The sequence below is a fragment of the Bufo bufo genome, chromosome 9 (genome assembly GCF_905171765.1).
Source record: "Bufo bufo chromosome 9, aBufBuf1.1, whole genome shotgun sequence".
Taxonomy (NCBI): Eukaryota; Metazoa; Chordata; class Amphibia; order Anura; family Bufonidae; genus Bufo; species Bufo bufo.
Window position 1 is genome coordinate 198801004 of NC_053397.1, and position 20902 is coordinate 198821905.

The 20902-nt window shown below is 45.5% G+C and overlaps 1 protein-coding gene across 2 annotated transcripts in view; it reads left to right on the top strand.

Annotated features, from left to right (window-relative positions):
* The window catches only part of CC2D1B (coiled-coil and C2 domain containing 1B), a 65193-nt gene that overhangs the window by 16991 nt on the left and 27300 nt on the right, over positions 1–20902 (top strand). The window contains exons 9-15 of one of the 2 annotated variants that reach the window (XM_040406922.1): positions 7378–7453; positions 7544–7600; positions 8073–8197; positions 12619–12691; positions 12776–12903; positions 14843–14984; positions 15096–15268. In XM_040406922.1, the coding sequence (XP_040262856.1) occupies positions 7378–7453; positions 7544–7600; positions 8073–8197; positions 12619–12691; positions 12776–12903; positions 14843–14984; positions 15096–15268 (774 nt within the window). Of the gene's footprint in view, positions 1–7377; positions 7454–7543; positions 7601–8072; positions 8198–12618; positions 12692–12775; positions 12904–14838; positions 14985–15095; positions 15269–20902 lie in introns of both variants that reach the window. The other variant, XM_040406921.1, reaches the window with a different exon arrangement.

A 20902-nucleotide genomic window follows, 5' to 3' on the forward strand; every position in this document is an offset into this window, starting at 1 on the left:
TTGCCGGCACCCTGCCACTGACAGGGCGCTGCGGTCCGCGGCATTTAACCCGTCAGGTGCCGCACCTGAGGGGTTAACTGCCGCTGATTGCAGCGCCATGTCAGAGGCAGGGTGCCGGCAATGTATTTCTGTTGCCGGCTGTATTTGTATATTAAAAGTTAATTATCATTGGTGGCGCAGTGCGCCTCCCCCTCCACAGTATTAAAATCATTGGTGGCAGTGGCCACAGAGTCCCCTCCTCTCATTGGTGGCAGTGGCAGCTTCTGATCGGAGCCCCAGCAGTGTAATCCTGGGGCTCCGATCGGTTACCATGGCAGCCAGGACATTACTGAAGCCTTGGCTGCCATGGTAATCTCCCTGCTGCTGTGTGTACTATGCACAGGGCAGACGGGAGAGTGTGAGGTCCTATTCACCCTAATAGAGATCTATTAGGGTGAATAGGACAAGGGAATAAAAGATCCCAGGTTCTAGCCCCTAAGGGGGAAATAGTTATTAAATAAACTGTAAAAAAAAAATATTAAGTATAAATCTCCCCCTGTCCCAATTTGACATATAAAATATATAAACAATAAATAAATACAATATTACATATCGCCACACCGAAAAGTCCAAACTATTAAAATATAAAAAAATATCTCCTATGCGGTGAACGCCGTTAAAGAAAAAAAAGAAAAGAAAAACTGCGCCATTCGCCATTTTTTTGGTAGTCACCTTTTCCCCCAAAAAATAGGATAGGGCTGGACGTTCCATAAAATGCGGAATGCACACTGCTTTTTTTGTCATTTTATTTTTTTCGCGTGGTATAGAGTATCGCAATACTTTTATGGTAGCGAAACCCAATCACATATTTGGTATCGAAACAACCCTAGTCCCCACTATACAGGCAATTACGTTCCATCCATGTAAGCACATTCCCTGCCACAGATCTTAAAGTTGGATCCACTTCGAAGGCATAGGCTATCACTATCTGAGCAGCAGGGTCCGACACCCCACACACCCGACAATCAGCGCAGTAGCTCCAGCAGTGGAAGTCTGCAACGCAACTACACAGCTCAGTCCGTTGGGCAGTGGGCAGAACTGGTTGCCGCAGGATTTTTACCATTGAAGGTAATGGAGCAGAGTGGACGTAGCTGTGTAGTTCCTACTCAGAAAAGCTAATCGGCAGGGGTGCAAGATGTCGGACCTTGCCAATCAAATAGTGATGGCCTGTCCCAATGATAGGCCACCTCTTTGTAATGGAGTGGACAACCCCTTTAAACCCCTTTCTTAACCACTTAAGGACCACAGGTTTATACCCCCCTAAAGACCAGGCCCTTTTTTACAAATCGGCACTCCACAACTTTAGCGGTTTATTGCTCGGTCATGCAACTTACCACCCAAATGAATTTTACCTCCTTTTCTTCTCACTAATAGAGCTTTCATTTGGTGGTATTTCATTGCTGCTGACATTTTTACTTTTTTTGTTATTAATCGAAATTTAACGATTTTTTTGCAAAAAAATGACATTTTTCACTTTCAGTTGCAAAATTTTGCAAAAAAAACGACATCCATATATAAATTTTTCTCAATTTATTGTTCTACATGTCTTTGATAAAAAAAAAATGTTTGGGTAAAAAAAAAATGGTTTGGGTAAAAGTTATAGCGTTTACAAACTATGGTACAAAAATGTGAATTTCCGCTTTTTGAAGCAGCTCTGACTTTCTGAGCACCTGTCATGTTTCCTGAGGTTCTACAATGGCCAGACAGTACAAACACCCCACAAATCACCCCATTTCGGAAAGTACACACCCTAAGGTATTCGCTGATGGGCATAGTGAGTTCATAGAACTTTTTATTTTTTGTCACAAGTTAGCGGAAAATGCTAATTTTTTTTTTTTTTTGATTTTTTTTTCTTACAAAGTCTCATATTCCACTAACTTGTGACAAAAAAATAAAAACTTCCATGAACTCACTATGCCCATCAGCGAATACCTTGGGGTGTCTTCTTTCCAAAATGGGGTCACTTGTGGGGTAGTTATACTGCCCTGGCATTCTAGGGGCCCAAATGTGTGGTAAGGAGTTTGAAATCAAATTCTGTAAAAAATAACCAGTGAAATCCGAAAGGTGCTCTTTGGAATATGGGCCCCTTTGCCCACCTAGGCTGCAAAAAAGTGTCACACATCTGGTATCTCCGTATTCAGGAGAAGTTGGGGAATGTGTTTTGGGGTGTCATTTTACATATACCCATGCTGGGTGAGATAAATATCTTGGTCAAATGCCAACTTTGTATAAAAAAAATGGGAAAAGTTGTCTTTTGCCAAGATATTTCTCTCACCCAGCATGGGTATATGTAAAATGACACCCCAAAACACATTCCCCAACTTCTCCTGAATACGGAGATACCAGATGTGTGACACTTTTTTGCAGCCTAGGTGGGCAAAGGGGCCCATATTCCAAAGAGCACCTTTCGGATTTCACTGGTCATTTTTTACAGAATTTGATTTCAAACTCCTTACCACACATTTGGGCCCCTAGAATGCCAGGGCAGTATAACTACCCCACAAGTGACCCCATTTTGGAAAGAAGACACCCCAAGGTATTCGCTGATGGGCATAGTGAGTTCATGGAAGTTTTTATTTTTTGTCACAAGTTAGTGGAATATGAAACTTTGTAAGAAAAAAATAAATAAAAAATCATCATTTTCCACTAACTTGTGACAAAAAATATAAAATTCTAGGAACTCGCCATGCCCATCACGGAATACCTTGGGGTGTCTTCTTTCCAAAATGGGGTCACTTGTGGGGTAGTTATACTGCCCTGGCATTTTCCAGGGGCCCTAATGTGTGGTAAGTAGGTAAATGACCTGTAAAAACCTAAAGGTGCTCTTTGGAATGTGGGCCCCTTTGCCCACCTAGGCTGCAAAAAAGTGTCACACATGTGGTATCTCCGTATTCAGGAGAAGTTGGGCAATGTGTTTTGGGGTGTCTTTTTACATATACTCATGCTGGGTGAGAGAAATATCTCGGCAAAAGACAACTTTTCCCATTTTTTTTATACAAAGTTGTCATTTGACCAAGATATTTCTCTCACCCAGCATGGGTATATGTAAAATGACACCCCAAAACACATTGCCCAACTTCTCCTGAGTACGGCGATACCAGATGTGTGACACTTTTTTGCAGCCTAGATGCGCAAAGGGGCCCACATTCCTTTTATGAGGGCATTTTTAGACATTTGGATCCCAGACTTCTTCTCACGCTTTAGGGCCCCTAGAATGCCAGGGCAGTATAAATACCCCACATGTGACCCCATTTTGGAAAGAAGACACCCCAAGGTATTCAATGAGGGGCATGGCAAGTTCATAGAATTTTTTTTTTTTTGGCACAAGTTAGCGGAAATTGATTTTATTTATTTTTTCTCACAAAGTCTCCCTTTCCGCTAACTTGGGACAAAAATTTCAATCGTTCATGGACTCAATATGCCCCTCACGGAATACCTTGGGGTGTCTTCTTTCCGAAATGGGGTCACATGTGGGGTATTTATACTGCCCTGGCATTCTAGGGGCCCTAAAGCGTGAGAAGAAGTCTGGAATATAAATCTCTAAAAAAATTTATGCATTTGGATTCCGTGAGGGGTATGGTGAGTTCATGTGAGATTTTATTTTTTGACACAAGTTAGTGGAATATGAGACTTTGTAAGAAAAAAATAATAATTTCCGCTAACCAGGGCCAAAAAAATGTCTGAATGGAGCCTTACAGAGGGGTGATCAATGACAGGGGGGTGATCAATGACAGGGGGGTGATCAGGGAGTCTATATGGGGTGATCACCCCCCTGTCATTGATCACCCCCCTATAAGGCTCCATTCAGATGTCCGTATGTGTTTTGCGGATCCGATCCATGTATCCGTGGATTCGTAAAAATCATACGGACATCTGAATGCAGCCTGACAAGGGGGGTGATCAATGACAGGGGGGGTGATCAATGACAGGGGGGTGATCAGGGAGTCTATATGGGGTGATCACCCCCCCTGGAAGGCTCCAGGGAGACGCCTGTATGTGTTTTGCGGATCCGATCCATCTATCAGTGGATCCGTAAAAATCATGCGGACGTCTGAATGGAGCTTTACAGGGGGGTGATCAATGACAGGGGGGTAATCAATGACAGGGGGGTGATCAGGGAGTCTATATGGGGTGATCACCACAGTCATTGATCACGCCCCTGTAAGGCTCCATTCAGACGTCCGTATGCGTTTTGCGGATCCGATCCATCTATCAGTGGATCCGTAAAAATCATGCGGACGTCTGAATAGAGCTTTACAGGGGGGTAATCAATGACGGGGGTAATCAATGACAGGGGGGTGATCAGGGAGTCTATATGGGGTGATCACCACAGTCATTGATCATGCCCCTGTAAGGCTTCATTCAGACGTCCGGATGCGTTTTGCGGATCCGATCCATCTATCAGTGGATCCGTAAAAATCATGCGGACGTCTGAATAGAGCTTTACAGGGGGGTAATCAATGACGGGGGGTAATCAATGACAGGGGGGTGATCAGGGGTGATCAAGGGTGAATAAGGGGTTAATAAGTGACAGGGGGGGGTGTACTGTAGTGGTGCTTGGTGCAACATATTACTGAGCTACCTGTGTCCTCTGGTGGTCGATCCAAACAAAGGGGACCACCAGAGGACCGGGTAGCAGATATATTAGACGCTGTTATCAAAACAGCGTCTGATATACCTTTCAGGGGTTAAAAAAAACACATCTCCAGCCTGCCAGCGAACGATCGCCGCTGGCAGGCTGGAGATCCACTCTCTTACCTTCCGTTCCTGTGAGCGCGCGCGCCTGTGTGCGCGCGTTCACAGGAAATCTCGGCTCACGCGAGATGACGCCAATCGGCGTTAGCGTAGCCTGGGGGAGCCGCCGCGATGACGCCTTTTGGCGTTACAGTTGCGGCAACTGGTTAAAGGCTATGTACATCTTTGGGGGCAATTTGTTTGTTTATTATTATTTCATTGTAATCCTTTTAAGGTAAAATTCATTTCTCATCCGTATCATTGGGGGACACAGGCTTGACCATGGGTATAGCTGTTGTCACTAGGAGGTGACACTAAGCACAAAGGTGTGAGCTTCTCCCTTCAGCTATACCCTTCCTACAGGGACTAAACTAAATCAGTTTTAGCTTAGTGTCTGTAGGGAGGGTGCGTCATTCCGGTCGACAGCAGACAGCCTGCGCATAGTCCTGGACACCCTGGAGCGCTTCGGATGGATCCTGAACAGGCAGAAGTCCTGTCTTTATCCATCGCAGCGGCTGACTTATCTGAGCATGGTGCTCGACACATTTCAGACCAAGGTATTCTTGCCTCCAGAGAAGCTATCCACTCTCCATCTTCAGATTCTCCCCTTGTTGTGGCCCTATCCTCTTCCCATTCGTTTTTGCATGCGGGCTCTGGGTCACATGGTCTCTGCCTTCGAAGCAGTTCCCTGTGCTCCCTTCCATACCAGTACTCTTCAGCGAGCCATTCTGTCCAGCTGGGACCGTTCCCCAGCCTCTCTGGATCCACCCATACGTCTCTCTGCCCGTACCCGCCGGGCCCTCAGGTGGTGGTTGGTCTCTCCGAACCTGATGTCGGGCCGTCCGTTCGTTCCTTCCTCTCCAGTGGACGGTGTTGACAACGGACGCAAGCCTTAGGAGTTGTGGGGGAGTGTTGGGAAATCTCTCCGTTCAAGGCGTATGGTCATGCGAGGAACGCTCCCTCCCAATCAACGTTCTGGAGTTGAGAGCGATTCTTCTCTCTCTGCGGCATTGGACCAACCATCTCAGAGGACGTCCGCTTTGGATTCAGTCCGACAACTCCACGGCGGTGGCGTACCTTAATCACCAGGGCAGCACATTGAGCCCGGCAGCCATGGCTGAAACGGCTCTGATCCTCAGATGGGCGGAGAACCATGTTCCAGCTCTGTTGGGCATTCACATCCCCAGCGTCGACAACTGGATCGTCGACTTCCTCAGCAGGGAGCATCCCGATCCTGGCAAATGGGCTCTTCACCCGCAGGTTTTTCGGGCCATCTGCGAGCGATGGGGTCGGCCAGACGTGGATCTCATGGCCTCCCGATTCAACAACAAGGTTGAGGACTTCTTCGTGTGATCCAGGGATCCTATGGCTCTTGCGTGCGACGCGCTGGTGATTGCGTGAAGTCGGTTCACGTTTCCTTACGTGTTCCCGCCTCTTCCTCTCATTCCGCGTCTCCTCCGGAAGATCAGGTCCGAAGGACTGCCCGTCATTCTCGTGGCCCCCGATTGGCCACTCCGAGTGTGGCATGCGTCTCTAGTCACCCTTCTCGCCGACGAACCCTGGCGTCTTCCTCTTCGGGAGGACCTCCTGTAGCAGGGGCCAATATTCCACCCGAATTAGGGTCGCTACATTTAACGGCATGGCTGTTTAAGCCGCCGTACTAAAGGCTCTGGGTTTCTCGGATGCCGTGATCCAGACCATAATTCGTGCCAGAAAGTAGTCGTCTTCCCGAATCTACCACCGGACCTGGAAGTCCTACTTTAGTTGGTGCGAGCAACATCAGCTGCCTTCCATTCGGTTCTCTCTTGTCTTTCCTGCAGTCGGGCATGGACTTGGGGCTGGCTCTCAGCTCCCTCAAATGGCAAGTTTTGGCTCTCCATTCTTTTTCAGCAGGATCTAGTAGCAGGATCTGAATTTACTCTCTTTTCCTGATGGCTCCCTATCTCTGATCTTTGACCTTCTAAACACTCATTATAGCTCAGTTCTTATCTTACTGATAAGAAAGTAGCTTAAATAAGTGTTACCTTTTAGTAATTTAGAGATAAGGTTTATTAGATGACCATCAGAAAGTAAAGGTAAGAAAAACAGTTAACCCTTTGTGACAGAACGACCATGATGTACCATTCTTCTCTTATTCCTCCTGGAAATGTACAAATAAATCGATAACTAGGCGTATCCATTCCTTTTGTCACTGCGACATGTCCTACACACCTCCTGACAATATCAGACTGTGTAGGAGCCGTCCCTATTGACAAGGGGAATGATGACTCCCAGTTTTTAATTTATTCTTGCATTTCCAGGAGGAATGGCACAACGGAGTCACTCCAGCATTATTTCATGGAGAATGCAAGGGTTTGCTGAAACAGACCTATCAGGAGAGCTGACTGGTCCTCTATCATGGTAGATGTGTTTGCATGTTGTATGTCGGCCTCCTCTACATTCACTAACTGATTGGGTATGTGCTATAGACTTGCTGAATGACAACAGGAATCTGTCTGACTGCTACTGGAGCACCATTGTATCCATGCTTTCCACTCCTCCTCCTCTCTTGAAGGTTTTCCTCATGTGCATGCTCAATATGAGGTTCTGTTTTTCTCTTTGCAGAAATTCAGCAACGTTCTAGATGCTTTGGAGAACGGTCAGCCTGTGGATCTTAGTCAGATGCCTCCTGCTCCAAATGGTATGTAATGGCAGGAAGAACACCAAGCGTGAGAGAATCCTGCAGAACCCTCATGAATGTGCCTACGTTGTGTCTCTTTTTAACTTTTAGACCACAATGTGGCAGCCGCTCCAGGCCCCCAGCCATCTGTCCCTGCAACTACACAAGGTAAGAGAGGGCATGAAACTGATTGTCTTATGTTTTTTTAACAAAATCTAATTCGGAATATAAAGCGGCAGACGTCTGTTGTCCTGTGTGACCATAGGCACAGTATTTTGTTATCCTTATCCTGTTCCCTCGGTTCTATAAATCATTCCCGTTTGTAAAGAGAGCACTTCTTGTAAGAGAAGTTTATTAAAGATATGCGAAGGTAATCAAAGTGTTGTCTCATCAGGACAACTCCTGTCCATATTAGTTCACATGGATCTTATCTTAAGAGGTCCCAGTTGCAGAAGAAATGTCTGGCCGGCCTGGGCTTTCTCCTGCACCAGCTGAAGATCAGTGGCCCCCATATTGAAAGGGTTGTCTGTGATAAGTCAACCTTTTGAAGAAGTATACTAGAGAATCACAAAGGGGGTGGGAGAGGAGTGCAGGCTCATGGAGCAAGTACTGACCATGTCCTGTTTTCTTTGTGGTATAGCAGCCTCGGCCAGTTCTGTGTTAGAGGCTCTACAGCAGAGAATGGATCGGTACAAATCAGCAGCACAGCAAGCCAAAGCCAATGCGGATGACAGAAAAGCCAGAATGCATGAAAGGATCGTCAAGGTATGAAGGGTCATGAAACGTCTTCATCATTTCCATACACCATTATTATTAAAGGGAGGCTATCACCTCTACTGTGCTGCCCTTGCTAAGGGCTCCATAGTGTAGTGACAGGCCGTGTGATCTGAGCAGTCTGTCACTTCTGAGTTGATTGTAAGTAGCTTTTCAGTATTGACATGCCAAACCCTGCAGCACTCGCCAATGCTGCGTGGGAGACTAGTCCGATGACATGCCAAACCCTGGTGTGCCAAACCCTACAGCACAAACCAATGCTGCGAGGGAGAGGAGTCCGATGACATGCCAAACCCTACAGCACTCGCCAATGCTGCGAGGGAGAGGAGTTCGATGAGGCTCGCTGCCCCCTCCTCCAGACAATGACTGAACCGTTTCTTTCCTATGCACTACTTGAAAGAAACCTTTCAATCATTGTCTGGAGGTGGGGACAGAGAGACTCATCGGACTCCTCTCCCTCGCAGCGCTGGAGTGTGCTGCAGTGTTCGACATGGCTGAGCATTTGAAACAGCAGAAACCCTGGCGGCTTTGGTGCCCGCTGCATGAGCAAGCAGGCGCCATGTTTAAAGATGCGACATCTGCCGTACATACAGTTGCAAGAAAAAGTATGTGACCCCTTTGGAATGATATGGATTTCTGCACAAATTGGTCATGAAATGTGATCTGATCTTCATCTAAGTCACAACAATAGACAATCACAATCTGCTTAAACTAATAACACACAAAGAATTAAATGTTACCATGTTTTTATTGAACACACCATGTAAACATTCACAGTGCAGGTGGAAAAAGTATGTGAACCCTTGGATTTAATAACTGGTTGAACCTCCTTTGGCAGCAATAACTTCAACCAAATGTTTCCTGTAGCTGCAGATCAGACGTGCACAACTGAGGTCAGGACTCTGACTGGGCCACTCCAGAAGACGTATTTTCTTCTGTTTAAGCCATTCTGTTGTTGATTTACTTCTATGCTTTGGGTCGTTGTCCTGTTGCAACACCCATCTTCTGTTGAGCTTCAGCTGGTGGACAGATGGCCTTAAGTTCTCCTGCAAAATGTCTTGATAAACTTGGGAATTCATTTTTCTTTCGATGATGGCAATCCGTCCAGGCCCTGACGCAGCAAAGCAGCCCCAAACCATGATGCCCCCACCAGCATACTTCACAGTTGGGATGAGGTTTTGATGTTGGTGTGTGTAACGGCATACAAGGGAATGCTCCAAACTCCGAACGGAACCTCATGAATAGCTGCTAGTAGACTAATAGGAAACGCACCCAAGCAGAAGGAGACCAAGCTCCGTGTTGAGGGTAAAGCAGTGGACAGCCAGAGCTGTGTGTTTATTGTTCTTATATAACATTGTTACACACTAGTACCACCCACAGGGTTTTGTAAAAACAACCAATAAACACGTACAATACAGTAAAACACTCCCACACAAAATCCTTCCCTCTGCCTGTGGTACAATTACCTTACACAATGGGTTGATGTAATTATCACAGGCAGGAGAATACACAATGTCTTCTGTCCTGGAGACAACCAAGGAGTAATTCAATTATCTCTCAGGACAAAGGGAAATCGCCAATACACACGTGGAGACAATAGGACAGACATCACTACTCAAATGTCCCAACCATTACAGTAAACATAGACATTTAACATATCCCCAGATGGCTTGGATCTGAGCGCTCAATATATCCAAACAGCGCTCAGATGCCACAAACACAGTCAAATCGCCATGGGGTTTAAGTTTAGCATGGGCTGATGAGAGGGCCCATAATCCTGGGGCAAGAGGCTGGCAACCAGGCTTGTCCAGCACCCAGTGGCGAGGTTGGTTTCGCCACAGTGTGCTGTGCCTCTTTTTCTCCACACATAGTGTTGTGTGTTTCTTCCAAACAACTCAACTTTGGTTTCATCTGTCCACAGAATATTTTGCCAGTACGGCTGTGGAACATCCAGGTGCTCTTGTGCAAACTGTAAACGTGCAGCAATGTTTTTTTTGGACAGCAGTGGCTTCCTCTGTGGTATCCTCCCATGAAATCCATTCTTGTTTAGTGTTTTACGTATCGTAGATTCGCTAACAGGGATGTTAGCATATGCCAGAGACTTTTGTAAGTCTTTAGCTGACACTCTAGGATTCTTCTTCACCTCATTGAGCAGTCTGCGCTGTGCTCTTGCAGTCATCTTTACAGGACGGACACTCCTAGGGAGAGTAGCAGCAGTGCGGAACTTTCTCCATTTATAGACAATTTGTCTGATGAACAGCAAGGTTTTTGGAGACACTTTTATAACCCTTTCCAGCTTTATGCAAGTCAACAATTCTTAATCGTAGGTCTTCTGAGAGCTCTTTTGTGCGAGGCATCATTCACATCAGGCAATGCTTCTTGTGAAAAGCAAACCCAGAACTGGTGTGTGTTTTTTATAGAGCAGGGCAGCTGTAACCAACACCTCCAATCTCATCTCATTGATTGGACTCCAGTTGGCTGACACCTCACTCCAATTTGCTAACACCTCACTCCAATTAGCTCTTGGAAATGTCATTAGTCTAGGGGTTCACATACTTTTTCCACCTGCACTGTGAATGTTTACATGGTGTGTTCAATAAAAACATGGTCACATTTAATTCTTTGTGTGTTATTAGTTTAAGCAGACGGTGATTGTCTATTGTTGTGACTTAGATGAAGATCAGATCCCATTTTATGACCAATTTGTGCAGAAATCCATATCATTCCAAAGGGTTCACATACTTTTTCTTGCAACTGTATATGGCGGAGGTTGTGAAGTGGCTAAAATAACTGTAGTGTACATCATGTCATTGAAAGGCATTGGTTCTATTGCGATCCAAGTGACATCAGTTATAAAAACGGATGCCAATCGGCGGGAAAAAAAACGTTGCGTGCAAGGGGCCTCAGACTGCATCTCCTTTACAATATTTCCTTGCACTGTGATCAAACGCTGGCTGCGCAGGATAGTAAAATACTGCTCCATTCATTTGGATAGAGTTGCAGGATAGACGGGTCCCAGAGGTTAGATCTCCCAGCAATCATTATGTTTATGGCACATAATACATAACATTTTCAGATGGGAGTACCTCTTTAATGCTTTATTAGCTTATCTACAAGCTATAAAGTTTATGGGTGATAGGTAGGTTTGCATTCACATCGGGTTAGGCAAACAAAGCCTAAACCATGTTTACCTTAGCTAGGAGCCAGCAGTTTGTTTCCATGGTAAGGGCTGCACTTCTTTTTATTGGAGCCAAGACATTAACCCCTTCATGACGCTGTGCCATACATTTTTAACTTTTCCGATCACGTAGACATATGATTTTTTTTTTTTTTTTTATATAATGGCACTATTTAATATTGCATACAATATAGTGGGAGGCTGGAAAAAAATTCCAAATGGGGCAGAATTTTAAAGAAACCATAGTTTTATGGGTTTCATTTTTACATTGTTGCCTGTGAGGTAAACCTGACCTATTATCTTTATTCTGTGGGTCAGTACGATTACAACGATACAACATCTATATAGTTTTTCTTGTATTTTAATACTGGGGGGGGGGGGGGAATAAATAACTTTGGGAAAAAAAAAATCTTTGCATCGCTATATTCTGACCCTCATAACTTTTTGGGTATTTCCATCTATGAAGCTGTGTGACGACTGATTTGTTTGCAGGTGATCTGTAGTTTTATTGATGCCATTGTAGAATGTGTGTGATTTTTTATTTTTTTTTTTCAAAAAATCTGCCATTGGGCCATTTTGATTTTAATTTTCCCTTTACAGCGTTTACCGTATTGGATAAATACATATATTTTAATAGCTTGGGTGTTATGGGATGATGCGATGCATTTGTTCTTTATTTTTTTTATTTTATTTTTTTTATTATGGGGAATGGGGTTGATTTGAAGTTTTAGATATTTTTGAAAAATATGTGTTTACTTTTTTAAGCCCCCCTAGGGGGGCTTGAATATGTGATCTTCAGATTTCTTCTCCCTGACAATGCAATGTATTAACATTGCAGTACATGCCAGATTCGCTGTTTTCTTAAGGAAACCTGCCACCTGCAGGCTTCCATAAGAACAACAGCCTTAATAGCCTAAAACTCTTCAGAGACATCTAGGCTATTAGAGAGAACAAACTGCTTCCCTAATCTTTGTGCAGGGAAGCCGTTCTTGCCCCAGGAGCTCAGCGCACCTGCAGAAAGCCGCCTCGGATGCTGAGGTGGTTAAATGTCTGCGATCGGCATTATCACTAATCGCAGAATTTAGCCCCGGGTGTCTGCTCTGGAGCAGGCATTACACACATCACTCACATCAGTTCGTCCCCACAGAACTAACCATCTCATTCCCATATTTCTGCCCACAATGAAGCCAGTTTCATAGGAAGCCAATTAACGTACCAGTATGTTTCTTCGCAGCAATACCAGGATGCCATCCGAGCGCATAAAGCCGGGAGACAGGTGAATCTGGCGGAGCTCCCAGTTCCTCCAGGTAAACATTTCATGTCAGTATAAAGCTACATGAACATAACAAACATTGGGTATTTTAGGGTAAAAGATCTTGGTTTTGATCTAGGCTTCCCTCAGTTTCCTGGTATGGAGAACACAGAAGGTGAGGGAAGTGTGGATAAAGCGCTGGAAGCTGCCCACAAACTGGCAAATGCCAACGAAGATGAAGACCCCAAGGAAGATGATGATGATGAGGTTGGAATATATCTCTTCTAAATGTTACATTGTTACCCACATGTATAAATATAATGCAAACCACAAGGGGCTGCCATATATGTATATGTAAGTATATAGTTGGCTGTGGACAGAGGTAGAGCAGGCAGTGCGGCCTCCTCTCAGGGATCGGGGTTGTGACTACTGGGATATATTCATTAGGAGACGGTAGCTAAAGTGTTAGTCACAGCAGAAGGCAGCTGATGTAAATGCTGCATTCACAAGATACATGCAGGACTGCCCCATAGAACATCCACTGATTGAAAGGAAACGTATTGAATTTGCAAAGCTAAAATCATAGGACTGTTTGGAACCATCCTCATCAGTAAGGGTACTTTCACACTTGCGTTATTCTTTTCCGGCATTGAGTTCCGTCCTAGGGGCTCAATACCGGAAAAGAACTGATCAGGCATATCCCCATGCATTCTGAATGGAAAATAATCCGTTCAGGATGCATCCGGATGTCTCCAGTTCAGTCACTCATGCTGCGGTATTTTCTCCGTCCAAAATTTCGGAACATTTGCCGGAATGCCGAAATGCATTAATGCCGGATCCAGCACCAAGTGTTCCGGCAAAACGGATCCGGTCTGCACATGCGCAGACCTTTAAAAATAAATAAATACCAGATCAGTTTTTCCGGATGACACCGGAGAGACGGATCCGGTGTTTCAATGCATTTGTTAGACAGATCCATCTACAAATGCTATCCGTTTGCCCACGGATTTCCGGATCCGGCAGGCAGTTCCGGCGACGGAACTGCTACCGGATCTTCACAACGCAAGTGTGAAAGTACCCCAAGCCGGAATGGAGACCTGCTGCAAAGAGCGATCCTCTTGTGTGTGCCTTAGGCCTCTTGCACACAAACGTTTTTTGTTTTGTTTTTCATTCCGTTTTTTGCGTTCCGTATACGGACCGTATACGGAACCATTCATTTCAATGGATCTGCGAAAAAAACGGATGGTACTCCTTATGCCTTCTGTTTCCGTATTTCCGTTCAAAGGTAGAACATGTCCTATTATTGTCCGCATAACAGACAAGGATAGAACTGTTCTATTAGGGGCCAGATGTTCCGTTCCGCAAAAAATGGAATGCACATAGATGTCATCCATAGTTGTTGCGTACCCAAAAATACTGAAAAAGACATACTGTCGTGTGCAAGAGGCCTTAGACTGGGTTCACATCACTAGTTAGCTTTCCATTCTTCTGATCCGTGAAAAGAACAGAAACAAAAAAAACGGATCCCTTATTTTGAGCGTCAGTTTGTGAAAAAGTCCTGCATGCAAGACTTTTTCTCCCGTCAAAAATAACTACGCTCTGATGGAAGTGACACAAACTGATCATAACTGATGCTCAAAAAAAGACAGATTAGGCTACTTTCACATCTGCGTTTTTTGCTGTCTACTTTTGAGATCCGGCATGGATCCTGATGCATCCTGGATCCAGAATGCATGAGGACTAAACGGAAACCTTTTTTTCCGGTATTGAGATCCTCTGCCAGATCTCAATACCGGAAAACAACAACGCAAGTGTGAAAATAGCCTAAGTCAATGGGTGCCAGATCTGTTTTTTTATGTCATATGGTTTTTAGTGCTGGATCTGGCATGTTCAGTTTCCCATGCTGCTCACAAAAACGCTGCTTGCAACGGTTTTGTGTCTGGCATGGGAACGCAACAAACCAGAACGGAATGCTTTCTGGTTCACTCCGTTGCAGTTTGTTCAGTTTTATCCCTGTTCGCAATGAATGGGGACAAAACTAAAACGCAAACGTGACCGTATCCTCAGTTATTTTTAGTGCAAACTGACGCCATCATCAGCCTGTGTAAAAGGTATTTACCTATAAACTGAGAAAACTGTTGTCTCATAATTAGGGTTATGATGAAATCTGATTATGTGATTATATATAGCGTGTTTTCTTTCTCAGGAGGCACAGCCGGCAAAGAAACCCGTCCCTCATAAACCTACCCAAGTTGTAAAGCCGTATGTATCGCCACAACAAGATGAAACGTCCCTCAAAGCCAAAGGTGCTGGATCCATCATGTCTCCGGAGAACCTCCCGCCCGCAGGTATCATTAGATAAGTTCCAGTTAGAATGCAGAGCCCTGGTCTCCTGTGCATAGGGCTTCCCACTACAGGTGCCACTACCAACACTAGTCCTGTTCTTCTCACTCTTTCAGTACAAGAGCAGATGGAGTTCCTGGAGAACCGGAGAAGACAATACAGAAAAGCTGCTCTACAAGCTAAGCAGAAGAACGATCTGGAACTAGCTAAACAGCACATGAGAGTTGCACATGTTCTCCAAGCCTCTATTGACAAACTCAAGGAGGGGACCCTGGTGGACATTACCAAGGTTAGAACTGGGGCTGAAACGTTTACTGGAATTAATCGATTAACTCGACACAAAAAAATCCTCCATGCAAATTTTTTTTGCTTCGATGATTCGTTTGTGCCATGTGACCACGGAGTGTGAGAAGCTTGCTATTACTTACGCTCCGTGGTCTCCCACCTGCCCGCACAGCGCTGCACTGGATCCTGACGTACACACATCTACACATCTTCAGGATATTTTAGTTCACTGGCGCTGCAGCTGGGCACTGATGGTTAGGAGGGGGAGTGGGGAAACTGATGGCAGTGGGGGCAGCTGGTGGCATTGAGTGAGGAGCTGGTGGAATTGGAGTTGGGAACTGGAGGGGAGCAATTGATGGCACTGGGGGGGAGCTGATGGCACAAGGGAGGTGGAACTGATGGCAGGGGGGTTGATGAGTTTTTATAAAAAATGTTCTTTTAATTCGTTTTTTCTTATTAGAGTACTCAGTTAATCGCTGGATTAATCGATTACTAAAATAATCGATAGCTGCAGCCCTAGTTAGAACGTTCAAGAGATCAAAGCAGATGTTTAACTTTGTACACCTGTGCATACAAAGATAAGTCATGTTGTAAAATATTACATTACTGATCTTGAGTCACAGCCTGGATTATATTCCAGAGCTGCATTCACAGTTCTGCAGTCTTCAGAGCTGAAATCTCCCATTAGTCCGTGTAGGTTTAGTTTCATTTTAGAGAGTAATCAGTAATCCTGATCTCCTGCCACACACATGCATGCTCAGCTCAGTTGAGCACACACATGCTCTGAATGTACAGAGGGGAATAAACCGATGCCAGACTCCTCTTACAACGGCTTACCTTCCCAACTGGCCAATCCTTATGTCACCGGACTCTGCCGCAGGGGGATTGTCAGGAGGCCCACATACACATTTAGTCCAGTTTAACACTCCCAGTATGTATTAGGAGCTCAGCTGAACTGTAAGGCCCCTTTCACACAAACAAGTTTTCCGTGTGTGTGCGATGCATGAAGTAAACGCATAGCGCCCGCACTGAATCCTGACCTATTCATTTCAATGTGTCTGTGTACATGAGTTTTTTTTTCTCACGCATCAGTTCTGCGTTGCGTGAGAATCGGAGCATGTTCTATATTCTGCGTTTTTCACACAGCCCTGGCCCCATAAAAGTGAATGGAGCTTCAGTGAAAAACGCATTGCATAAGAAACATAGAAACATAGAATGTGTCGGCAGATAAGAACCATTTGGCCCATCTAGTCTGCCCAATATACTGAATACTATGGATAGCCCCCGGCCCTATCTTATATGAAGGATGGCCTTATGCCTATCCCATGCATGCTTAAACCCCTTCACTGTATTTGCAGCTACCACTTCTGCAGGAAGGCTATTCCATGCATCCACTACTCTCTCAGTAAAGTAATACTTCCTTATATTACTTTTAAACCTTTGCCCCTCTAATTTAAAACTGTGTCCTCTTGTGGTAGTTTTTCTTCTTTTAAATATGCTCTCTTCCTTTACCGAGTTGATTCCTTTTATGTATTTAAAAGTTTCTATCATATCCCCTCTGTCTCTTCTTTCTTCCAAGCTATACATATTAAGGTCCTTTAACCTTTCCTGGTAAGTTTTATCCTGCAATCCATGTACTAGTTTAGTAGCTCTTCTCTGAACTCTCTCTAGAGTATCAATATTCTTCTGGAGATATGGCCTCCAGTACTGCGCACAATACTCCAAGTGAGGTCTCACCAGTGTTCTGTACAGCGGCATAAGCACTTCATTCTTTCTACTGCTTATACCTCTCCCTATACATCCAAGCATTCTGCTGGCATTTCGTGCTGCTCTATTACATTGTCTTCCCACCTTTAAGTCTTCTGAAATAATTACTCCTAAATCCCTTTCCTCAGATACTGAGGTCAGGACTGTGTCAAATATTCTATATTCTGCCCTTGGGTTTTTACGCCCCAGGTGCATTATCTTGCACTTATCCACATTAAATTTCAGTTTCCAGAGTTCTGACCATTCTTCTAGTTTTCCTAAATCCTTTTCCATTTGGCGTTTCCCTCCAGGAACATCAACCATGTTACATATCTTTGTGTCATCAGCAAAAAGACAAACCTTACCAGCGAGGCCTTTTGCAATATCACTTATGAAGATATTAAACAAAATCGGTCCCAGTACAGATCCCTGTGGAACCCCACTGGTAACATGACCTTGTTTTGAATGTTCTCCATTGACTACAACCCTCTGCTGTCTGTCACTCAGCCACTGCCTAATCCACTCAACAATATGGGAGTCCATGCTCAATGACTGCAGTTTATTGATAAGTCTTCTATGTGGGACAGTGTCAAAAGCCTTACTAAAATCTAGATATGCGATGTCTACTGCACCTCCACCGTCTATTATTTTATTCACCCAGTCAAAAAAATCTATAAGATTTGTTTGACATGATCTCCCTGAAGTAAACCCATGTTGTTTTTCATCTTGCAATCCATGGGATTTTAGATGTTCCACAATCCTATCCTTTAATAGGGTTTCCATTAATTTGCCTACTATTGATGTCAGACTCACTGGTCTATAGTTGCTCGATTCCTCCCTACTACCTTTCTTGTGAATGGGCACGACATTTGCCAATTTCCAATCTTCCGGGACGACTCCTGTTACTAATGATTGGTTAAATAAATCTGTTAACGGTTTTGCCAGCTCACCACTAAGCTCTTTTAATAATTTTGGGTGTATCTCATCAGGCCCCTGTGACTTATCTGTCTTCACCTTAGACAGCAAACTTAGAACATCTTCCTCTGTAAAGATACATGCATCAAACGATTTAATAGTCATTCTTTCTAGTGGAGGTCCTTCTCCTTCTCCTTTTTCTTTTGTAAAAACTGAACAGAAGTATTCATTAAGGCAGTCGGCTAGCCCTTTATTCTCTTCTACATACCTTCCGTCCTTTGTTTTTAATTTAGTTATTCCTTGTTTTAATTTCCTTTTTTCATTTATATATCTGAAGAATGTCTTATCCCCTTTTTTCATAGACTGAGCTAGTTTTTCTTCTGCCTGCGCTTTAGAAGTTCTTATAACTTGCTTGGCCTCTTTCTGCCTAATCTTGTAGATTTCCTTATCTTCATTGCTCTGGGTTTTTTTATAATTACAAAATGCTAGCTTTTTACTTTTAATGATTTGGGCCACTTCTGCTGAGTACCACAGTGGTCTCTTCCTTTTTTTGCTTTTACTGACAAGTCTAATGCAATTTTCTGTTGCCTTCAATAATGCACCTTTTAAGTAGTCCCATTTCTCCTGGACTCCATGTAATCCGTTCCAGTCTGATAAGGACTCATTTATGACTAATTTCATTTTTGAAAAGTCTGTTTTTCTAAAATCTAAAACTTTTGTTTTTGTGTGGTGGGACTCTTTCACAGTTCTTATATTAAACCACACTGACTGGTGATCACTAGATCCCAAGGTTTCGCCTACAATGACATCATATACCGAATCCCCGTTTGTGAATACCAAATCCAAAATGGCCTCCCTCCGGGTTGGCTCCTCAACCACTTGTTGTAGAGATAACCCCAGTAGGGAATTTAGAATATCTGTACTCCTGGTAGAACTTGCTATTATGGTTTTCCAGTTTATATCTGGAAGATTGAAATCTCCCATAATGATAACTTCTCCTTTCATTGTCATTTTAGCTATTTCTTCAACTAGAAGATCATCTAGTTCTTTAACTTGACCAGGTGGTCTATATATCACACCTACACGAGTTACTGCATGGTTAGCAAACTGCAACGTAACCCAAACTGACTCTATGTTGGCCTCACCAACTTGTATTAGGTTAGATTTAATGCTATCTTTCACATACAGGGCCACTCCTCCTCCTTTCTTGCCTTCTCTGTCTCTTCTGTATAAAGAGTACCCTGGTATGGTTATGTCCCAGTCATTTCTTTCATTAAACCATGTCTCCGTAACAGCCACTAAATCTACATTCTCAGATGCCATTATTGACCCAAGTTCATTGATTTTTTTACCTAAACTGCGAGCATTTGTAGACAGGACTCTGAGCTTATCATTTCTTAACCTCAGTGCTTCTGGCCTGTTCTGGCATTGTTTCGGGGGGCAATTGGACTCTTATATGCATAAGGATGTAATCCGGATGCAGTCTGGGTGCAGTACGTTTCTCGCCCAGTTTCCTTGGGGGACACAGAAGACCTTGGGTATAGCTCATCTCCATAGGAGGCGTGACACTAAGTGAAAGCTGTTAAGCCCCTCCTCCACAGCTATACCCTCAGCCTGGAGAGAAAGGCAGCAAGTTTTTGCTTAGTGTCGAAGGAGGCAAGACACTCCCTGCTCTGCAGGGCTGGTTTCTCCTTGTTTAAATTTTAGATTTTTACTTTTTTATTTCTTTTTGTTCCAGATCATCAGGGATAACAGAGTCGCACTAGACCTCTCTGTTCTCCCGGGGTTGAGCTGCGCCAGTGCCGGTCACCCGCACTGCTGCCTCCCCCACAGAAGGCAAGGTGGATCAGGGCAGCCCAGCTCCCCTACATCCCGCCAGCGCAAGGGTCGCCCGCACGCCAAGTCCCTCTTCCAGCGTCCTGCCACTACGGTGCCAGTAGCTGAAGGGGCGACCCTGCTGGAATGGACCGAGGGTGAAGACGGCTGTGGTAAGAGAGTGGCTTCTCCAGCCCTACGTCCCCCACCCCCCACCCAATGGTCTCCTGCGTGCCTGACCCCCCATACTGGGCCTCTAGTCCCCTGCTGGACCTAGGCTGGCTCCTGGGGTGCCGCAGAGCGGCAATCTGCTCCCTGCCCCCCCCCCCCCCCCTTTTTTCCTGGCCCTCATAGTACATGCAGCTAGTGGCTGTCAGCCGTCGCCTGCCTTCTCCTCACGGGCACCCCGTCTTTGGGTCCCCCCCCATCTCGCCTGATCACATTGGGCCTTACCGGAGAGTGCAGGACGCTGCAGTGGAGTAAGGCCTCGCCTCCGGACAGCACTAATATTCCGGTGAGGCCGAGCCGGCCGGCAAACCGCCATTCCGGGTCCCTGTCTCTTCCGGCCGGCAGGGTGGGCCCCCGCGGCCGGCAAACCGCCATTCCGGGTCCCTGTCTCTTCCGGCCGGCGGGGTGGGCTCCCGCGGCCGGCAAACCGCCTTTTCGGGTCCCTGTCTCTTCCGGCCGGCGGGGTGGGCTCCCGCGGCCGGCATTGGGCTTGACTATGCCCCAGCAGGCCCCGTCCGACCATCGGTGCCGGTCGCCGGGGCTCAGCAAATTTGGTCCTAGGCTTCGCGGCCTGCTGGGCCGCAATTCCGACCGGCCCGCGGGGTGGGCTCCCGCGGCCGGTTTAAAGCGCCATTCCGCCTCAGGTCCCGGCGGTATAACGGGCCGGGCGCCGCAAATTTAGCCCCCGGCTTCGCGGCCTACTATATTCCGGTCTCTGGTGGAGGGGGCGGGAACCTCTCCAGGCGCGATTTCTTCCCGCCTGGAGGTTCCTCCGCCCCCAGGGGATCGCACGCCGCCCTCCAGGCCGGATCCCTGTTAACCCTTTGGGTACAGGCCGGCTCCCAAATGGGTCTGTATAGTTGGCCCCCCTTTTTTTTTCTCAGGTGCCCATATATGGTGGCTCCCCTTTAGCCTTGGAGAGGCTGTATTTTTA